The sequence below is a fragment of the Poecilia latipinna genome, unplaced genomic scaffold, assembly GCF_001443285.1.
Source record: "Poecilia latipinna isolate Pla-1442-1.1 unplaced genomic scaffold, P_latipinna-1.0 Scaffold1434, whole genome shotgun sequence".
Lineage (NCBI taxonomy): Eukaryota > Metazoa > Chordata > Actinopteri > Cyprinodontiformes > Poeciliidae > Poecilia > Poecilia latipinna.
Genome location: NW_015114050.1, coordinates 10,043 through 28,909, shown reverse-complemented (window position 1 = coordinate 28,909; position 18,867 = coordinate 10,043). Strand labels below are relative to the sequence as shown.

General features: G+C 39.4%; 1 protein-coding gene across 1 annotated transcript; it reads right to left on the bottom strand.

Annotated features, from left to right (window-relative positions):
• Positions 1-577: 577 nt before the first annotated feature.
• fam49bb (family with sequence similarity 49 member Bb) lies at positions 578-17,549 on the bottom strand. Its single transcript, XM_015057077.1, has 10 exons — positions 17,431-17,549; positions 16,487-16,608; positions 14,764-14,869; positions 10,383-10,522; positions 8,386-8,463; positions 6,035-6,151; positions 4,517-4,596; positions 4,300-4,426; positions 3,299-3,369; positions 578-1,356 (listed from the first exon to the last, which is right to left on the bottom strand). The coding sequence occupies exons 1-10, from the start codon at positions 17,501-17,503 to the stop codon at positions 1,293-1,295; spliced, it is 978 nt and encodes a 325-aa protein (XP_014912563.1). The 5' UTR covers positions 17,504-17,549; the 3' UTR covers positions 578-1,292.
• Between the last annotated feature and the right edge of the window lie 1,318 nt (positions 17,550-18,867).

Genomic DNA, 18,867 nt, shown 5'->3' with positions numbered 1-18,867 from the left:
TTAATTTTGTTACATTTTAAAACATTTTAATCTCCAAAGTTCTACAAAACCAACTACAAGGATGAAGTTTTTCTTGCAGAATTAGGACATTTTAGCCTACTTCATGTTGCCAGACCGGTTCTCTTTAAAAGGTTTTTTTGAATCTACAGTCAAGCTTTCAAAAATGGGCCTATTCAAAGTTAATTTATGATTTAACAATTAGGATCTGGTTACCTTGATGGCTTTCTTCAGCTTGTATTTACTCAGATCACTTTTGTCTGAAATTAAAGTTTGTTTGAGCATCAAAAAGGGCAAAAACAAAAGAAATTAATTTTTTTGCTGCATTATACCGAGATGTTTCTCGTTATAAAACCTTTATGCTAAGCTAACCAGTGCAGATTATTTCCTTTCAGTAAAAGCCGAGTTCATTTCTGAGAAAAACAACGGCTCGGGCTCAGGGGAACACATCTGAATGTTTTTCTTGCAGACATTTTGTGGTCAAATGTGAGAATCCTTGACACTTTTCACATGAGGGTTAAAAAAAAACAGTGTAAGAAAACATTTTCTCAGCTATCTGGCAATAAAAACTGATGGGACATTTTTTTTGTAGAAAACAAGAGTTCTACCTTTAATGTCTCCAGCCACATCATATTGTACATTTACAGTACAGATCCCAGATTCCATTTCGATTCTGCACCCCTCACAGTTTAAAGTTTTCAACTGAAAAATACGACAGAACAATGAACAAAAAGACATATGCACAAATTAAAACTTATAAAAATATAAAAACAGTACTCTTAAATCTCATGTTGACAAGTACCATATCAATAACATAACTGATAAAAGCACAACAGAGCAAAATTGAACTGTTAGATTTTTTTAAATAGAAGAAAAGACATTTTCATCATGCAGAAGTTGTAATTAAATAACCAATCAAACAAAATAATATATACTTCTCTATATATCTCTCTGAAATTTTCAAGTCAAAGCACTCCCATCCCTTATTCAGGGAAAAACAAGAAATGTTTAAAAACACCAGAGGGTCTGCAATGCGTTCACGAGCCGCCATCTTTGCGTGGCCTTGTGTCGAAAACATCGCATCTCGACGTCATCTGTTTGGCACAGAAAGAGACGTCGCAATGGCAGTAGCATTTTGCATCATAAAAATGGGCGGAGCTGAGCTCATTTTCCAAGAATAACAAAACAAAAACAAAAGAATAAATGATAAAAAACAAATTAAAAACATTCTGTGCAGCTAAATCCCTCAGGACAGTGAGTGGTGCTTCTCCCCAGCAGTGGTTGCAGCTCAGTTCCTACTGCAGCATGCTCTTGATAGTCTTGTTGGTTGATTCGTCATTCAGATGCTTTGTGGTGTACCTGGGATCCAGAGGAGAACAAAAACAGAAGACGTAGTTTCTAATTAATACTTAAATCGTCATGTAAGCCAAACTTTAGCAAGTCTGAAGCATTTCAGGGCCACAAAATCTGATAATTTTAAATTTAAAAATGCAAAAGTGAGTTCATTGTGATTTTATTTTTATTGTTTTAACTAAAATAAACGAAACATGCAATAATTACGAAATGAACAAAGTGGTCTGATTGTTGAAGACATTAAATTTCCTTAATTAAAAAATATCTTGGTTTGTACTTACAATGTTCTATTTCAAGAATATTTTAAGCTATTGGTGAAAATTTCAAAATTGTTAGTGGAGCAAATTTGCATCATTCTTGGGCCATGCAAAACAATTCCAAGAGCCACAAATGGATCCAGGACCACCCTTTAGACACCCCTCACTTAAATCATTAGAAGGTTTTTCTGTTTGTTTGTTTAACAAAAATGGATAAAATCTGAAATATTAATGTATTAAATTGTACAACACATTGAGTTATCTAGATTTTATCTGATTTAGTTTGTAGAGAGTGACGTTGAAATTATTTACAGATTTGAATTCAATCAAGAATCACAAATAATGCAAATAACTTGATAAAAATTACCACAAACTTTCACATTAAACAATTTTTTTTACTTTGTAACCAAAAATTTCCAAGCAGTTTCTTAGGAATTTCTGAGACCAAAATAAATGTGCATAAATGTGAAGTGGAAGAAAAATATGGATGGTTTTCAAAATTTTTGACAAATGTATTAAAGATGAAACATACATATTTATGAAGCCCCATTTACTTTGACACATCTAAATACATAACATTTACACTTGCACGTGAAAATGACTGAAAACAGATGCACAATTATATAACCGTACATCTTTGAAAGACATTAGTAGAGCCTCCTACACAACCAACAAGAATGCAGCAAGTGGTTTCTGGATGACAAGTCAACAACAAAACTCTTGTCTTTTCCAGCAGTCATTACACAGCTGTAAAACCAGCTGACCAAATGTGTTGGAGTTCTGCTTGGGTTGCTAGGTAACAGGCTGGAGTTCTGATTGGGTTGCTAGGTAACAGCGCAGTGTGACTCAACAGTTGGGAAGGGCTCATTTTCTAGACACCAGAAAATATTAACTTATAGTTAAAAAATGTTTGTTTGTTTTTTTCCCAAAGTGCTTGGGCTGTTTTTAGAAGCAGTTGAGAACCAAATTAAAGTACAAAAACATACAAAAAGTGAATTTTGCATAATAGAACTCCTTGAATGCATCTAAAAATCAAAGAAGTCGCATTCCTTTGACTGTTTTTGAGAATTTGTAGATAACATATAAGTTATAACTTCTTTGCTTATTCACAGTGTGATTTACTAAAGTTAGCTCTTCATTTATTTTAAGTCTCGTTTAAATAAATATGCTCAGAGAGTTAAAGCAGTGAACCTTTTAATCTGGAAAAAGCTTTTTAAAAAACACATTTATGAGCAGGTGTCGTTTAAATAGTCAAAAACAATATATTTAAATGAAGGCCGTCATCATTTACATTCATATTTTGAAACAAATTACAGAGAGAGGATGAGTTTTAAGGTTCAGTAAAGTCACTGCGAGCGTAAATCCTGATGGTATCGTTTCTCCGTATTTTGTCATCCTGTCAGATCAGAGCTGCGATCGCAGACGTTAAATCTGCTTGTGCATGAAAACGACCGGAGGACAGGAAGTGGTGGCCGCCTCTGGCCCATCGCAGATGTGGGGCTGGCTCAGATTATGACCCTGTCTGTCTGAGAGGCGGCGACCCGGGCGGCCTTTGTTTGGACCGAGAGGGACGAGGTGTCAGATTTAATCTGGGGATTTTTTCTGAGCTGGAATAATGAAGCTCACAGTGAGTCAGGGAGAAGAAAATAATCCAGGGTGTTCAAACGGAGATGTGACTCGCCACAGCTCACCTGAGAGCGTTGAGAAGGCCATCTACGCTGTTTGGAGGCTGATCTTTGAGGACTTTGATGCAGCCTTTCATCTGCAGAGAACAAATGCATCATCTGGATTAAAACGAGATTAGAACGAGATTAAATTGAGATTTAATCTGCAGGAAATGTTCAGAAACAAAATTCTACCTAAAGCAAATTTTAGAGATGGAAGTGCTAAAGTTAATGAAGGAAGTAAAGAAGGAAGACAGGAGAAGATTAAGGAATAAAAGAAGGAAGGGCACAAGAACAAGGAAGTAAAAAAAGAAGTAAGTACACAAGGAGAATGATGGAAAGAAGGAAGAAAGGAAGGAATAAAGGAAAGAAGGAAACAAGGAGGAAGGAACGAAAGAAGGAAGCAAGAAAGCAAGGAAGGAAAAAAGGAATAAAGTAAACAAGAAAAAGAAAGAAAGGAAGAGAGGAAGGAAGCAAGGAAGGAAAGGAAGAAAAGAAGGAAGCAAGGAGGGAAGGAAGGACATAGAAAGGGAAGGAAGACAGGACAAAATGAAAAATGGTGAAAATGAAGGAACAGAAAGATGGAAGGATGAAGGAAAGAAGGAACAAAGGAAGGAAAGAAAGTAGGAAGGAAGTATGGATACAAGAAGGAAAGGAACGATACACGAAGGTAGGAAAAGAGAAGGGAGGAAGAACATAAAAAAGGAAGGAAGGAAAGAAGGAAAAGAGTATTAAAGGCAAAATAAGTGATGGAGAGATGAAAAGAAAAGAAATGAATGAGGAAAGAAGGGAAAGACGAAGAAAAGGGAAGGAAATGACCAAAAAAATTAAAGGTAGGAAGAACCAAGGATGAAAGTGAGGAAAGAAGGAATAGAGGAAGAAAAGAAACAGTTGATAGGATAGAAAATCAACTTCTCTCTATAATCTTTAATTCTTTCCTGGAAAAACTGAAATCATCTCTGGACTTTCCGAGCCTCTGAGTAAGAATCCTGTAAACAGCGTCACAATCTGATCTTTTCTCAGCTTACATCGATTTTAGATGACTTGGCAAAGGCTCCAACAGGATGGACGTAGTCGTACAAGATGATGACTCCGACCATCACCCTGAGACAGAAGGACACCGTGTCCTCGCTGTTGAAACGGCTGCGGTACTCCCTGAAAGAGACGCACAGCAGGGATCACAGGCCTGAAAAAAAAAAAGAAAAACCCGGAGCAGACGGGAAGCAGGTGGAGGGAATCACTCACGGCGTTTCCAACATGACTTTACACACACTCGCCATCGTGCTCAAGCAGTCTGTCGTGTTCTCGATGGGCAGGTTCTTGTTCTGCGGGAAGAAAAAAAAGCAACATGGCGGCGTTTCAATAACTTTTAAATATTTAGGACTTCCTCTCAGATGAGTCTAGCTTCATGTCTCAAATATAAACAAAGAAACTCAAACAGCTTTATCAGAAGTTAGAGAGACATTTCTGACTTTTAAAGCTGATGTTTAATTTTCAGCCATAAATATTTCTGGAGGTTAATGTCCACCAGGAGGAGACGCAGGACACTCTGGAGGGACTCACAAATGAAACTCTTTGAAAAACATGTTCCCCTCCTCGCCTGTGGGGGCGCTGCACCAAGAACCTCTGAAGGAAACGACACAAAAACCTCTGAAGAAGACACTGAGCGCAACTTCCTTCTTCACAAAATGTTAACAAAAATGGAGTGGCATCAGATTTTAGATGTAGGATTTCTGTTTGGTAAAAGACCACAAGCCATTTCTTCTGCTAGCATTAAATTCTTGCCTTTGTTTTGTTTGTATTTACCCAGAATGCCCTGCGCTATAGTCCACTTCGGTCTCCAGTTCCCCTAACATTCACATCTGCATTCAAACTCCACCAGAGTTCACTACAACCGAGACCGAGGATTTTAGGTGGACCGGAATTTGCTTTTTTGGTCTGCGCATTCAGACCTCCCCAAACGAACCGGAGTTCATTTACACCCATCCTTATTGGTCGACTTTAAATCCAGTTCACTTGTCTAGAAAGTTTGGTCGTTTGGGGAGGTGTGAATGCGTAACCGAACTCTGGCCCACCTTAGGTCTCATTTAAGGTGGAAGTGAATTCTGGTATGGTTTGGATACATATGTGGATGCAAGCGGACCGGAGACCGCTCCAACAGGATTAAGTGGACTATAGTGAAAGGCATTCTGGGTAAATACAATCAAGACAAACGGATGAGTCTAGCGCTAGTGGGAGAAGTGGCTAGTGGTCTTTTTCCAAAGACAAAAAATGTTAAAATTTTGTGAAAAAGGAATTTGCTCTTTTTCAGAGGTTTTTGTTTCGTTTCCTTTAGTGGGTCTTGACGCAGCGCACCCACAGGCCAGGGGGGGAACAGGTTCTTCAATTAATTTGATTAGTTTGACGCAGTGCAGTGTGAAAGCGTACTGCAGTAGCTGAAAATGTAATAAATGTTGCAATTTTGCTCCCAACTGGGCTATCAGGGATAAAAACACCCTAAGCTTTTCTGTTTAGGCTGCTGCCTCTGCGACTCCAGACTGAGCAGAACAAAAATGCTTCAATCTTAAACTGGCCAAAACTAAAATAATAAATTTTATAAACAATTGATGAATTTTTCTCACTTCTCCTAAGTCTTATTTGTATCCCACGGTACAGTAAAAGCGTTCATACTCCTTAAACTTGCATCATTTTCAGTCCATTTCACAATTATGCTGTACTTTGTTTTGGCTTTTCAGATAAAATCTTTAATTTCTGGCCTCTCACCTCTGATACGAACTTCGTTGTGCCGTCACTTAACGTCTTCAGCATGGGTGTGGCGTCAGCGTAGAACAGAGATATCCGATTGGCCAGTTCGTTGTTGACTTCGTTCTCGCCTTCTGCCTGGAAATCGAACAAAATAAAGCCAGACTGAGTGCGGTTATTTAACCTGCAGACCTGTCATCTATTGTTCAGGTCGTCTGACCTTCATATAAAATTCTTATGAGGACCTTTAGCTGACCCCAGAGATATAAAAGAACTGTTATCGGAGTAAAATTTGAATGAAAAATGTCAAAGTAATAAAACAAAAGGTGCTACTGAATGAGTAATCTAAAAGCCATCTCTTCCTGCTTTCACTGCATATTGGAAGATAGGGGTAGAAACCATTAATATCTGGTTGCTCGAGCAGCTTCAGTGGAGTGTGCGTTTGTGCATATGAAGAGATATTTTCTCACATGAAATTATGACAGGAAAACACTGATATGAACCGCTTCACCCCTTAGTTTCCCAGCTGCACAAAACACCTGGCAGATAACGGAGAACAAGGTGTCTCTTGAAGAGCCTGAGCTAAATTCGTCCACATATTTAAAACGAAACAACAAGGGAACATTTCCTGCCGTCAAGAGAAACCCTGACAGGACGAGAATAAATCGCCCCAAACTTTCAAACCAATTCAGGTTTTAACGAATCCTGACGGATGTGTTCAAAGACAGCCTGAGCGGGACAGATGCGTTTCATCTCGGATGTCTGAATGATTCAGTTCTCTGAGCGGTGACTAAATCGGGGGACGGCAGCCGGGGCGTCGTTCAGCGCCGACAGGCTCCCAACGACGGCTTGTCTGGGCCCGTTTCCCCTAATGGCAAACTCATGACCGAGGGGAAGAATGCTTCCGTCAGACAGGTCACAACGGAGACCAGACTGTGAAATTTAAACTACCGCCTTAAACAAGCAGCAGACGAGGAGAGATCAGCTGGAGTTCAGCATGAAAGATACAAGACAGCGAATGGCTTTTTGAAGCTCGGTAACAGCAGAAACCTTTAACTGGGCCGCTTTAACGGTCCATTAAAAACAATCGGGTGTTAAAACTTTTTAAACGCCTTCTTTTTGTGTTGAAGGGCTATATTTGATCCTTTCTGAAGCCATCAGATCTGCAAGGGAACAAATCAATGGGACAGTTCTGGAGCAGGAAAATCATCATTTCCTCCCATGTCAGGCATGAATGGAATAAACAAGCACCTGGATGCAACGCTCAGTACAGATGAGAACACAGAAATGGGGGTTTTCATGGCCAATATTAACCAGAGGGGTCAGTTATTCGACAAAAGCGAGGCCAGACATGCTCCTACAAGCTGAAAACAACCAATTAATTGACTGAACAGCAACTCAGACAGTGAAAAATCAGATTTTTTCCATTCAAATTAAATGATCCAAGTATCTTCAAAGAGTCGTTTTGGATGGTGATGCTTTGGCTAAGAAGGCTCTCCAGTAGCAGTCAATCTCGCAACTAATCTGAAAAGGCCTCTGACTGAAGACTGTGATTTCATGCCAACAGCTATTAGCAAGCACTGCTAATCCACCTCATTTGCTTTTGCAGCTCCTCTTTAAGTCTCATCGTACATTTAGAAAGCAGGACCAAGATTAACCTCTTAACCGTCTGTAGAGTCGAATTAACTTCAGTATTTTTATGTTCAGTTGTTTGTTTTTTGATTAAAATAGAATATATCTCAGTTCCTGTGGGTCTTTCTTGTAATCTTTGCTTTAACTGGAGTTTCATCATTTTCCTGAGAGAAAAATATTTTCACTTCAATGAGGAAAAGAGATATGATCCTTCAGATTTTTCATAGCAGGCTTATTCATGAACATTAATATTGTTAAATGCATCCTACACGTGTCGCTATGATTCATCAATTTTGGAAATGTTTTTTAAATTGTTAGAAAGTCAACAAACACAACCAAAAGGACGTAAACTGTTTAAATTGTAGTAAATAGGCTTGTCTGACCTAAACGGGTATATTAATGTAACTGTTTTACAAACAGCAGAGAAAGAAATTATATCATTCCTTTGGAGTGCTTTTCTTTTCTCCTCCTGAATATTTTGATCCCAAAGCTCTCTTAAGATCAACTTATGAGGGATATATTTAATTTTTAACAAGCTAAGTGCTTTATCACATTCCCCAGTTTGTACCCAACTGTGTTTATGTGTCGTTTAGTGATGAAAACACAAATAAGAAAAGACCCATGTGGCCTGTTTTTGTAGGAATGACTGTAAATTTTGATCTGTAAAACCAAAGATCAAAAGTTGCCCCCTCCTCCTCCTCCTCCTCCTCCGTCCGGCTCTTTAGCGAAAGCGTCCTCACCGGAACGTTATTGATCCGCATTCGGCTCAGGGTTCGCCTGTAGTAGCTGAAGTCGTTCTGAATGGCAGGATTTGTCATCTGGAAGAGAGGAGAAATGGGGAACAATGAGACGGGTCTGCTGTGGGGCGGCGAGTTCAGGATCAAACCCGCCGCTGCGCTGTCATGACAGAACGTTTTAGCCAGCAAGGCAGAAATGCAGCTTTGGGCAGGAATGACATAAAAAGAACACGGATACAATTACAGCTTTATTTGCTGAACTGAATTTAAGTCGTCTGACACCGATTCGGCCCCTTGCATCCCCATCCTCCCTCTCCTCCTGTCAGGAGATATTTGGCTTTTTTCCCTCATTTTACAGGAATCAGCTGCACCGTTTCTGACAGGAGGGTAAAGCTAAATAAAAAAAGTCTCATTAAGTCGAGGCACAGCACAAATCTGTGACATTATTTACACTCAGAGCTTCACACTTACTTTAAAATATGAAGCATCTTATTTTGACCTCCTGCAAAAACGAAGCTGTCCAATGAGAGAGCTTCTTACAAAACGGTACCACCAGTGAAAGCTCATTATGTGGGTAATTATCCTCATTCCTGCACGAGCCCGTCACTGTCAAAGCTGCACTAGCAGCATGTTAATCCTGCTACAATGGACTGGTACTTCGTCTTTGTCCACTGCTTCCACCAGCGGAGACAGTCTGCACTGCCAGGGCGGGGCTGCATGCCACTCAGACGCTCTAACTAGGTCAGAAGCCCGTGCACGGATGTGAAAGATTGATGAATGGGCCAGGCATGCCACCTTGCACCCCCCATCTTCATGTTTTATCTTGCCAGACTGGGTGGTGGGTACTAATTGGGGTGTCGCCTGGGGGAGTCGGGGAGCCGTTTGCGTCTCGGAGTGAAGAGCAAACGAGTTCGGGATTACGTGTCGTTACAATGGGCATTTGAGCGACACCTACGCTTGATGTGTGAGACTTTGAACAGCGTTTCATTAGCACTCTGCGGCTGATTAGAGGCCAGATTCCTCATTTGATCGCTTACAGAAACACGACACACTCAGAAGCAAGAGCAGGATTAGGACAATTTTCAACCCTCAGTCTCCCAAAAGTCAACTTGTTTGTGTTGCAGCAGAATAAAGCAAACATTAGTGATGGGTGGAAGGTGAGCATTTCATCTTAGGCCTAATCCACACGTATACCTGGGAAAACTAATAAATTTTAAGCATTTTGGCCTCAGTTTAATCAGAGTTTCTGCAGGTTTCACCAACTCACCAATTAAGACTTTTAAGACCATTCGGAATGAAATTTAAGATTTGTATCACTACAGAAGTATACAAAAGAAAATCACAGATGAATAAATCCTGTGGGTTGGCAACAGAAGTGAACTAATGGCATCCGGCAGACTGACGATGGACATAAAAAAAAAGCTAGTTAGTTACTGGTAGCCTCAACCGCTTCAAGTTACGACTGCAAGTTTTGCTAGAAGTAAAGTTTCTCCAGAAATCAGAAAACTACAGAATACATAGGATTAAATCCTCAAACCAAAGAGGAAATCTGAGAAAACTCTGCATTTGTATCTGTGTGTCTACATGGAAAAATAGAGATTTGGGGTATTACAGTCTGTGATAAATAATGCACCAATGTAGCCTCATCGACATGTTTCCAGTCGATATCGTCTTGTGTTTTATTAAATTTATATTCCAATACACTTTTTAAAAGTATTTCAACTGTCCACACAAATTAACCTGCTAGTTCCACAGTTAATTCCTAACAGGAAGTTACAATCTGTTTGGCTGACACAGGTGTTGGCACTACACTGCCCCCTATGGGTTTGGCATGTTAAAAACAATGCTCAGTGGTGTAATTAATTAGGTGTGTGTGGAGGTAAACTTTTATGAAACCCATCCCGTGTGTAAAATGTTATATTTTAACTATGTGGAAGAAATATTTGTTTTATTAAGATCGTACTGAGTGTGTACAAAGCCATAGGCAGAAACGGTCGAACCTTCAGCTCGTCAAAGCGCAGGGTGAAGTGCAGGATCTCAGCGAACTGCTTCGCCAGCGCCTGCTCCCGCTCCAGGTGCTGGGTCGGGTCGCTGTACGTCTCGTTGGTCAGAGCACCCAGCAGGCTGTGCAACGCCGCTTCTGTCAGAGAAAAACACATTTAAAGACGTTTATTCTCACAAAAAACAACCAAGAGAAGGTTCTCAAACAAGTAGTGGAGCTGAACTTTGTACCTTTTTCCATTCGAGTGCAAAGCTAACGACTACAGAAGCTAAATATTAGAGCCATCAATATTAATGCAATTAATCAAAAACGTTTTATTACTAAATAATGCAGATTAATCACGTTACCTATTTTGGTTACTTAGATCAAAGAAATACTAAAACTTTTGGATAAAAGGAAGGTAGCATAGAGTTACTTATTGCAAACAGCCAGTTTATGTTTAGCATTTCTAAATTACGTTTGAAACAAATTTAATTCTTTTAAACATTCCTGGATCTGAAAAACTGAGATGTTCGGTTTAGGAAAGTTAAAACTTTTTCTGACACATTTTGACATAAAAGAAAACTTATTTATAACACCTCTTTGTGATATGAAAATTACTTAATTATTCACCAAGAGGAAAACAGACACGCTTAACTCTGCAGAGAAGTGTCACTCTCTAAGGGGACAAGTGGATGCAAACTGAAGCTGCTGCCAAAAAAAATGAATCCCCACAGCAACAGATGTCCTCTCCGCAGGACATCTCCCCACATTGCTTAATTTACCCCCAAAAATACAACCTAAAACTTCACAAATGCAAACATCATCCTAAATTTTACTCTCAAGACTCAAAGGGATAAAAGTTAAAGCAAGGAATGATCTCCTGTCGTCTTTGTTTGAGGTCAAGGAACAAGTGTCAGAGTGGATCCTGGTAAAGTTCCCGAAGCGTCAGCCGGCTGAAGCATCCTGATTCTGGGCCAGCAGTGAAATTGCCCAGAGGCCAGAGGCAGGAAGACGGGGTGCAGGGCCTCTCCCGTTCAGATGCAGATGAGACATGGGACTAATTATCTTATTGGCATGGAAATAAGAAGGGAGGAGGGGATGGCATGATGTCATTCAAGCAGGATTACAGTCATTGTTTTGACTGTGCCATGCCTTGACATTACATACCCATGGTCAGATAATTAGGGAGGCATGAGGAGGGCCGGGCGGGAAATGAAAAACACATTAAGGGAGATTCAACTGAGAACTTCCAAAGGAGAGTAATATTATACAAACATGTCTTCTTCACATGAAGGGAACCCAGAGGGAATTTTATTTATAGACGCAGACGGGGTTTTGAGTTCAGTCTCAAAGCTTCAACAGCGACGTAACTCAGGCACCGTTGTAGCAAATTCAATTTAAACTGATTTATTCCAAGTATATTTTACAGTTCGTTATGATCACCAATCACGATGCTCATGTCAACATGACCCAGATTCAGACACGGCTTTACTTAAGATAACGGGGGTAAGAGGACTTTCAGGAGACGGGCTGAGAGCTGGCAGGGCCGCGGCAGTGAACTGAGCGCGTCTGCCATCCGGTAATGACTACCATCTGCTTGGGATGGCGTTTGCAGCCGAGCGGCTGATTAAAAATGGCCAGAGTGGTGCAGTTTTTTTCCCTCCTCCCTCGTCTGCGTCCCAGTCAAAACAGAAGTTAGAGCAGAGCTGCTTTTAGTGCCGTCGGAAACGCGGCGCTCCAAAACGTCGGCGAGACGGGGAGAGAGAGAGAGAGATGGGGGAGGGATGTCTGATCTCATCAGGTCATAGCGGAGCAGGCGAGGAGGATCTGAGCATGTCTGATCTTTATTTTCAGAGATCGAAACTTTACGGGAAGGTAGATGCTGATATGACTGTTCTTCAGAAAAGAAGCACCACCTTCATTCACCAGAAACACAAAGTTATGAAATGACCATCACATGCCTGACAGGAGAGTCAAATTCATTTTCCTTTTGGGCCAAATCAAAATCATGAATTTTCCTGCAGGAGCAGTTGTACCAGAATCTACTGATAAAACCCGTTAAGCTGTTAAAATATAAATAAATTCTTAAAATTAAATAATAATTAACATCTCGTCAGTCCCTTCAGGATTTCGCGATTGTCTTTGTGAATGGACTTATGTATGATGGTAAATACGACTTTATTACTCACGGCATCATTATTATGGATTATAACTCGACAAAGTAAAGCTGAGGCAGCTGTTTAGTAGAAGTAAGAAATACTGCCACCTACAGCTGGGACTAAAATGTCTATTAGATCAAACATTTTTCACCCTTTTCGTGAAAAATTTGCAATAAACTCACAATTATGCATGGGAAAAGTGCAGGGATTTTTTGGTTTTGCTTGAATTTTCACAATAATTCACAAGAAAGCAAACGTTTAAAATTTCAAGATATCCAGATGATGCCACCATACCTACCATTTCATTAACAGTTAAGACCTAACATGTTTAGTTTGGGAAACTAAAGCACAGAAATGCTTCACTTTTGTCTTGATTGGTCTCTCTGCATTTTATTTTGAAAGGCCAACATAAACTCTCAATTGAATCACTGGTGATGCTTCAATAATGTAGAAATTTAGCCCATGAAATATTGAGTGTTTTATTTTTTTTTAAGAGAAAAACATTAATAGGTTAAATAATGAGCCCTGAGGAATCATCTGAGGCTCTTATTTTGAAAAGTATCAATTATAAATATTAATCTCTGAAACCCATTTAGAAACTATTGTTTGTTGAGAAAGTCATTTTTAATTTTTAAATTGCAGATATTACAAAGTATGGTAAAATGTGAAAATATTTAATTGATGGATGGAACGGCCGAATTTGTCACTATATCTATATTTTAAAGGATTAGTTATGAGTGCAGACCCCTGATTTTTGGAACCAGATGGATAAAATTTTGATGTTTCCCAACAATTAAGTCAACAAAATGTAAGATTTTCACTTTCTGCACTGAAAACATCTCAAAACTGACTCCTGCTGCAGTTCTCTGATTATTCTGCATTTATTTTTGTTTAAAGATGGACTCATTTGTTTGAAAAGCAAAGCCGCCCATTACATAAGCGGCTCTTCTGAACAGTCCGGCTCTGTAGTAGACGTTCATCTTCATGTGGATAAGTCAAGACGCCAGGCCGACACGGACCCTGAAGCCAGGAGCCAAGACAGTGAATTAGAGCAGCAGCCGACGCTGAGAGATGACCTACTTTGTTACATAACAGCCGCCGTCAGGCTGCCGCCGCCCACTGCTCCCATTGAAAACCCCGCCGTCCCGGGGTTGATGCTACCGAGGCGTGACAGGCTCCGCCCCCCTCCTCACATAGAGGGTCAAAAGAAGACCATGGAGCAGAAAGCCAACTCCCCTCGACTCCTTGATTCTGTGCTAATTAAACACGCTGTAGCCCCCTCCCACACAAGAAATGAACTAATAAACAATGCAAATCCATGGAGGCTTATCAAAGCCACAGAAAAGAGGCTGGGGTAATGTTGCATGGATATAGGTAGACATGTTCAGCCAATAATTTATGAAAATGGTGCAAAAAAATAAAAGAAAAGAAAAAACAAAGATAAAAGAAGTTCCAACCAAGTCACAAACATCAGCAGGAGTTTAAAGGTGATCCATTATGCTTCCTTGAACAGGTTAGGATTGGGCTACGAGCGAAACAAAACGGACTCATTACATTTTTCGCACAAAATAATTCTTAAGATTTCAGTCTGGTCTGATATTTTGAGCTCCTTTCAGGACAAACTGTTTTAGGCCATCTTGTCACTTTAAATCGGTGCTGGCCACGCCTCCCCAACTCAACATTTACACTCGCACGTAAAAATGGCTGCAAACAAATGTACAATAACACAAACGTACATCTTTGAGAAGCAGATGTGGAGCCTCCTGCACAACCAACAAGAATGCAGCAAGTGGTTTCTGAATGGTAAGTCATCAACAAAACACTTGTCTTTTCCAGCAGCCATTGTACGGCGCATACGGTGGTAAAACCAGATGGTCAAACATGTTGGTTGCTAGGTGATGGGTAGAACCTCGCTGGGGTTGCTAGGTAACAAACTGAGCTTTGTTACGGTTGCTAGGTGAGGAGCAGTGTCTGCTGTTTTGTGCTACATTCAGAAGGTTTTTTCCTTCTGGGTTATTTTCCAGACACCAAAAACACATGAACTTATTGCCAAAACACAACTGGGCGATTTTTTTAAAAAGCAGTGGAGACACAAATGGAAGTACAAAAATGCGCAAAATCTGAATTTTGCACAATATGTCTCCCCTTGAGGGAAAATACCAGAGCACACCTGAGATTGCTTCAGGGTAAACCAGCGATATCATTGTTGCTCTCCTACCAGAAACAGAAGTTAGTTACCTAATCTCTGGGAGAACTCATAGAACTTCTTCAGTTTTCCCACCAAGGGAACCACAGCTGCCCACGCCTGTTCCTGCAAGGCATCATCGCTTGGATTCTGGATTGCCTGCAGGAAAAAAAAAAACAATGATTTAAAGTTTTGTATGGCAATAGGTTTAAAAACATTTAAACCAAACAATCAGAAGCATGCAAATCAAATGTTTAGAGTTTCAAATGATTTAAATGAAAATGTTTCTGCTGTATACGTTTATTGAAACACTGGGAGGAAGCAGACAAGTTTTGCTTTGTGCACTAGAAAGGAGTTAGGTTTTGCATTTTCAAGTCTCTGGAGTCTTCAAAGAAAATCCCTGGACTAGGACATAGCTCTCGATTTTTCTATTTGTTTTGTAATGTAAAATATGCAACTGACTGTCAGGATAAACTATATTTAGAAACTTAAGTGTTCACTTCTTCCTACTCCTTTTCAAACATTAAAGTAGTGGTGAGCTTATAATTTTCTTCTTTTTAGTTCTTTTTAACTTGTTTTTGCTTGACCTACTAGTTACTTGTGTTTTTTAAACTAAAATAAATAAATAAAAGAATCTTATTTTTGTACATTACAAATATATTCATAAACCTTTAACTTTTTATTGAGCTGTTAGAAGCTGGAACTTTAAGGTATTTTATTGAGATTTTGTGTGAAACACCAAAACAAGGCGATGCAAACTACAAAGTGAAAGGAATATAATGGATCGTTTGGAAAAAATAACATCTGAAAAGTGTGGCATACACTTGTATCCAACGCCAAGCGTAAGTAATTACACTTGTGTTACTTTCACTGTAATTACAGCTCCAGGGGCCTTTTTTGGGTTCGACTAACAGCTTTGCACATATACAGACTGAAATTTATCACAATTCGTCTTTGAAAAACAGCAAAAGTTAACCAGACCGGATGGAGAATTTCTAAAGATCACCAAAGATTATCAACTGGATTTAGGTCTGGACTTTGACTGGGCCAAAAAAAAAAAAAAAGAATATATGCATCTCTGTTTGAATGTTTAAGGTTGTTCTTCTGCTGAAAGGTTGAACCTCCAGTCCAGGATCAAATCATTTGCAGCAGTTACAAACATTTCATTTGTAAATACAAATGCAAAATGTATTTCACTGTGATTTTTTTTTTTTACTTTACAAGTTCAACAATACATTTAACACTTTTATTAAAAGAAACAAAGTGGTTTGAGGGTTGTAGAAAACAGATCTAATTCATGCTTGATTCAAAACATAAAAAGGCCATTGGATTTGTTAAAAGACAAGAAAATTTTAGGATTAATTATCTTAAACTATCCTCAGCTGGAACTTCTGAACTTCTTGTGTTGGTCAGACAAATATGTACCATTTGTAAATCATTCGAAGGGCCACAAATGATCCGAGAACCACACTTTGGACATCCCTGATTAAAGCCTCTCAGTTTTCTTACAGTATTGCCCTGAATTTATCTCCAGCCATCCTCTTATCATCTGTCATCTGCTTCTCCTAATATTGATAAGTTCATTATAACGTGGCAAAAATGTCAATGAAACTAGCAACTTCTATAAATATTCAATAATTATTTACTTAAAACAATCTGAAAAGTTACTTATAAGTTAGTTTTGTAAGATATTTTCACTAGAAACTAGAACAGATATACTTGATAAAATGTTGTGTTTTTGCAGTGTATTCAGGTGGATTACAGTAACATCTGCACCTCTCTGATTTCCTGCCCTGCTCCTTTATAGGCCTGCAGTTCATCCAGGATCGCTTTGGCATCCTTCAGCACCACATCCACCTGGTCCCACACCTCTCGCTCTGCTTCTGTGGGCTGCGCATCTGCAAAGAAACAGCACAAGTTCCTGATTCATATTCACATCCTGACCCGTTATAAAGAGTTTCAAAGAACATCAAATCGTCAGCTATCAGAAAGTTTAATAAACATTTCCCCAATTATGCAAATGAAAGTAAGCAGAAATAATCTCTTTTTGACACCGCCCATTTTCCAGGCTGAGCGGCAGAAAACGGAGGAAGATAAGATGAGACAAATGGACTCGTGTACACCCTGTGGCTCTGAATACAGAGCAGAATACTAACGCTTTCCATTGGATCCAAACACACACAACACTCTGAATCACCTGAGATGATCTCTTCACCGCTCATTAATTTCATTTGCAAACAAAGTCAGGATTAACATACAATCTAGCAGCTTTCCTCGACAGAGCTGCATCAAATCGTTTGCTGAAATGTAAAAAATGCGAAGCTCTTTTATTATAAAAACTGAGCTTTTCAAGGAAGGATTTTTCTCCCAAGGTATCACAGAGTCTCTCGGTTTGCCAAGTGTAGCGCAGGTTGAAGCTGTGTTCAGGGGCCTTAGGCTATGCAGCAGCTGAACTTCAGCGCTTTAGATTTGGGGGGTTGGGGGCTCCCATTGATATTCTGCACACACACTGCAGTGGAAAATAGCAGGTTGATGGAAAAGTGCAGCAGCTCTAGAGCTGAAGCCGAATCTTTCGCTGCCGGGAGGAACTTGTGTAAGAGATAAATCGGTGTGTGAAAAAAAAAAAAAAGACTTACAGAGTTAGGGGTTGATAATGTTATGGAAACATATTCATGTGATCGATATCTGCAGTGGGAGCAATTACTCGTAAAGAAACTCACTTTCAAAATCGAGGAAGAAATTGGGCTCCTGTTCCAGATCTGTGCATGTCAGAACTTTCAGTAGGTTCCCCATGTTATGATACCTGTTGAAGGAGAGAGAGAAATCAATGGAGGAATGCAGCAGTGAATGTGATGAGCAGGTGTCGATGCTCTGCTGCATCCCGTTCGCCTCATTCCGGCTCTGCTTCACCGCTCTGATGCCTGTATGAACTCAGCAGATCCCCAGATGTGCCCACCGCTCATAGGCACCCCAAGCTCCCCTTGGACCCCGGCCCGCTGTGTGTTTCCTGCACTCAACTTCTCACCAAGCAGATGTCAAACCAGTAAGCCCCAAAAATAAAACAAAAGCTGAGTTTTTCTGCTTTGCTAAGCTTCTTCCCAGCATTTGAGAAGCATTTACAGGAAGTAGTATGCAAAAATCACCATCGTCCACAGGGATCAGACTTCTGATCCGAGTTCACACATGCAGCATGAAGCTTTTTACTCCACCAAATAATGTCCAATTAAATAGTTAAACTGTCAGCAGAGATGAATCTTAGAAAAACTGCTGTTTTAAAGAGGATCAAACCAATACCTGTTCATCTCTTGTGCAGTGAGTCTGTTTGACATCAAAATTTACACGCAACACCCTGCAGATTTTGCAGAAAACATCAGAAATACTGAAGCATTCAGCAAACATCTTATTATCAGATATATATGATACTAAAGTTTATTTCCAAAGTTATAATATTTACTTACAAGAAAGGACTCCACTGCAAAACTGAACTTTTCCAGACTCAAATTCCCAAGATTTTTCTGAATGTTTTTGCAACATTAACAGCATTTTTTGTGCAAAATATTTGCCTTTTAAAATTCCACAAAACAATAAACCAATTAAGTTTACTTTCAGATTGATGGTGTGTGCGCTGCATCAGCTCCATTTCCGTTTTATTCTACATGATTATCTAAGGCAAAGTTTAAATAATCATCTTTATGGATTATTATATTTTTATCTAAGGTCATCATACTGTCATGATTTCATGATGTTTACTGGCAAGAACATTGCTACATTTTCTCAAACTTGGAGGAAAATACTGGCTTTGCAGATTTAAAAAAAACACCAACATTGAAGATGTGAAAACCAATGGGGCCTCAACCATCACTTTTATTAAGGTAAAACTTGTTACAGAAATGTTTGATATTAAAACAATTAGATAATGTTACAGATATTTAAATGTTTTACTTTACTACTGAAACTGTGTGAGTGCTTTTAAACAAAATGGTGCCATAAAACCTCATTTCATCCGATGCAGAATACAGGACTTAATGCAAGAAGATTGAATGCTGAAGTAAGTTCACCTAGGCAATAAATCAACATACACAGACCCATTCAATAAATTAGAATATTATTTCAGCAACTCAATTCACTAAGTGAAGCACATTATGTAGATTAATTCC

Coding starts and splice junctions, on each gene's coding strand:
- fam49bb (XM_015057077.1), bottom strand. CDS start 17,503: ATGGGGAACCTACTGAAAGTTCTGACATGCACAGATCTGGAACAGGAG. Junction 10,523..14,763: donor TGAGTTCTCCCAGAGATTAG/GTAACTAACTTC, acceptor TTTCTCTGACAG/AAGCGGCGTTGCACAGCCTG. Junction 1,357..3,298: donor GGCCTTCTCAACGCTCTCAG/GTGAGCTGTGGC, acceptor TCTGGATCCCAG/GTACACCACAAAGCATCTGA.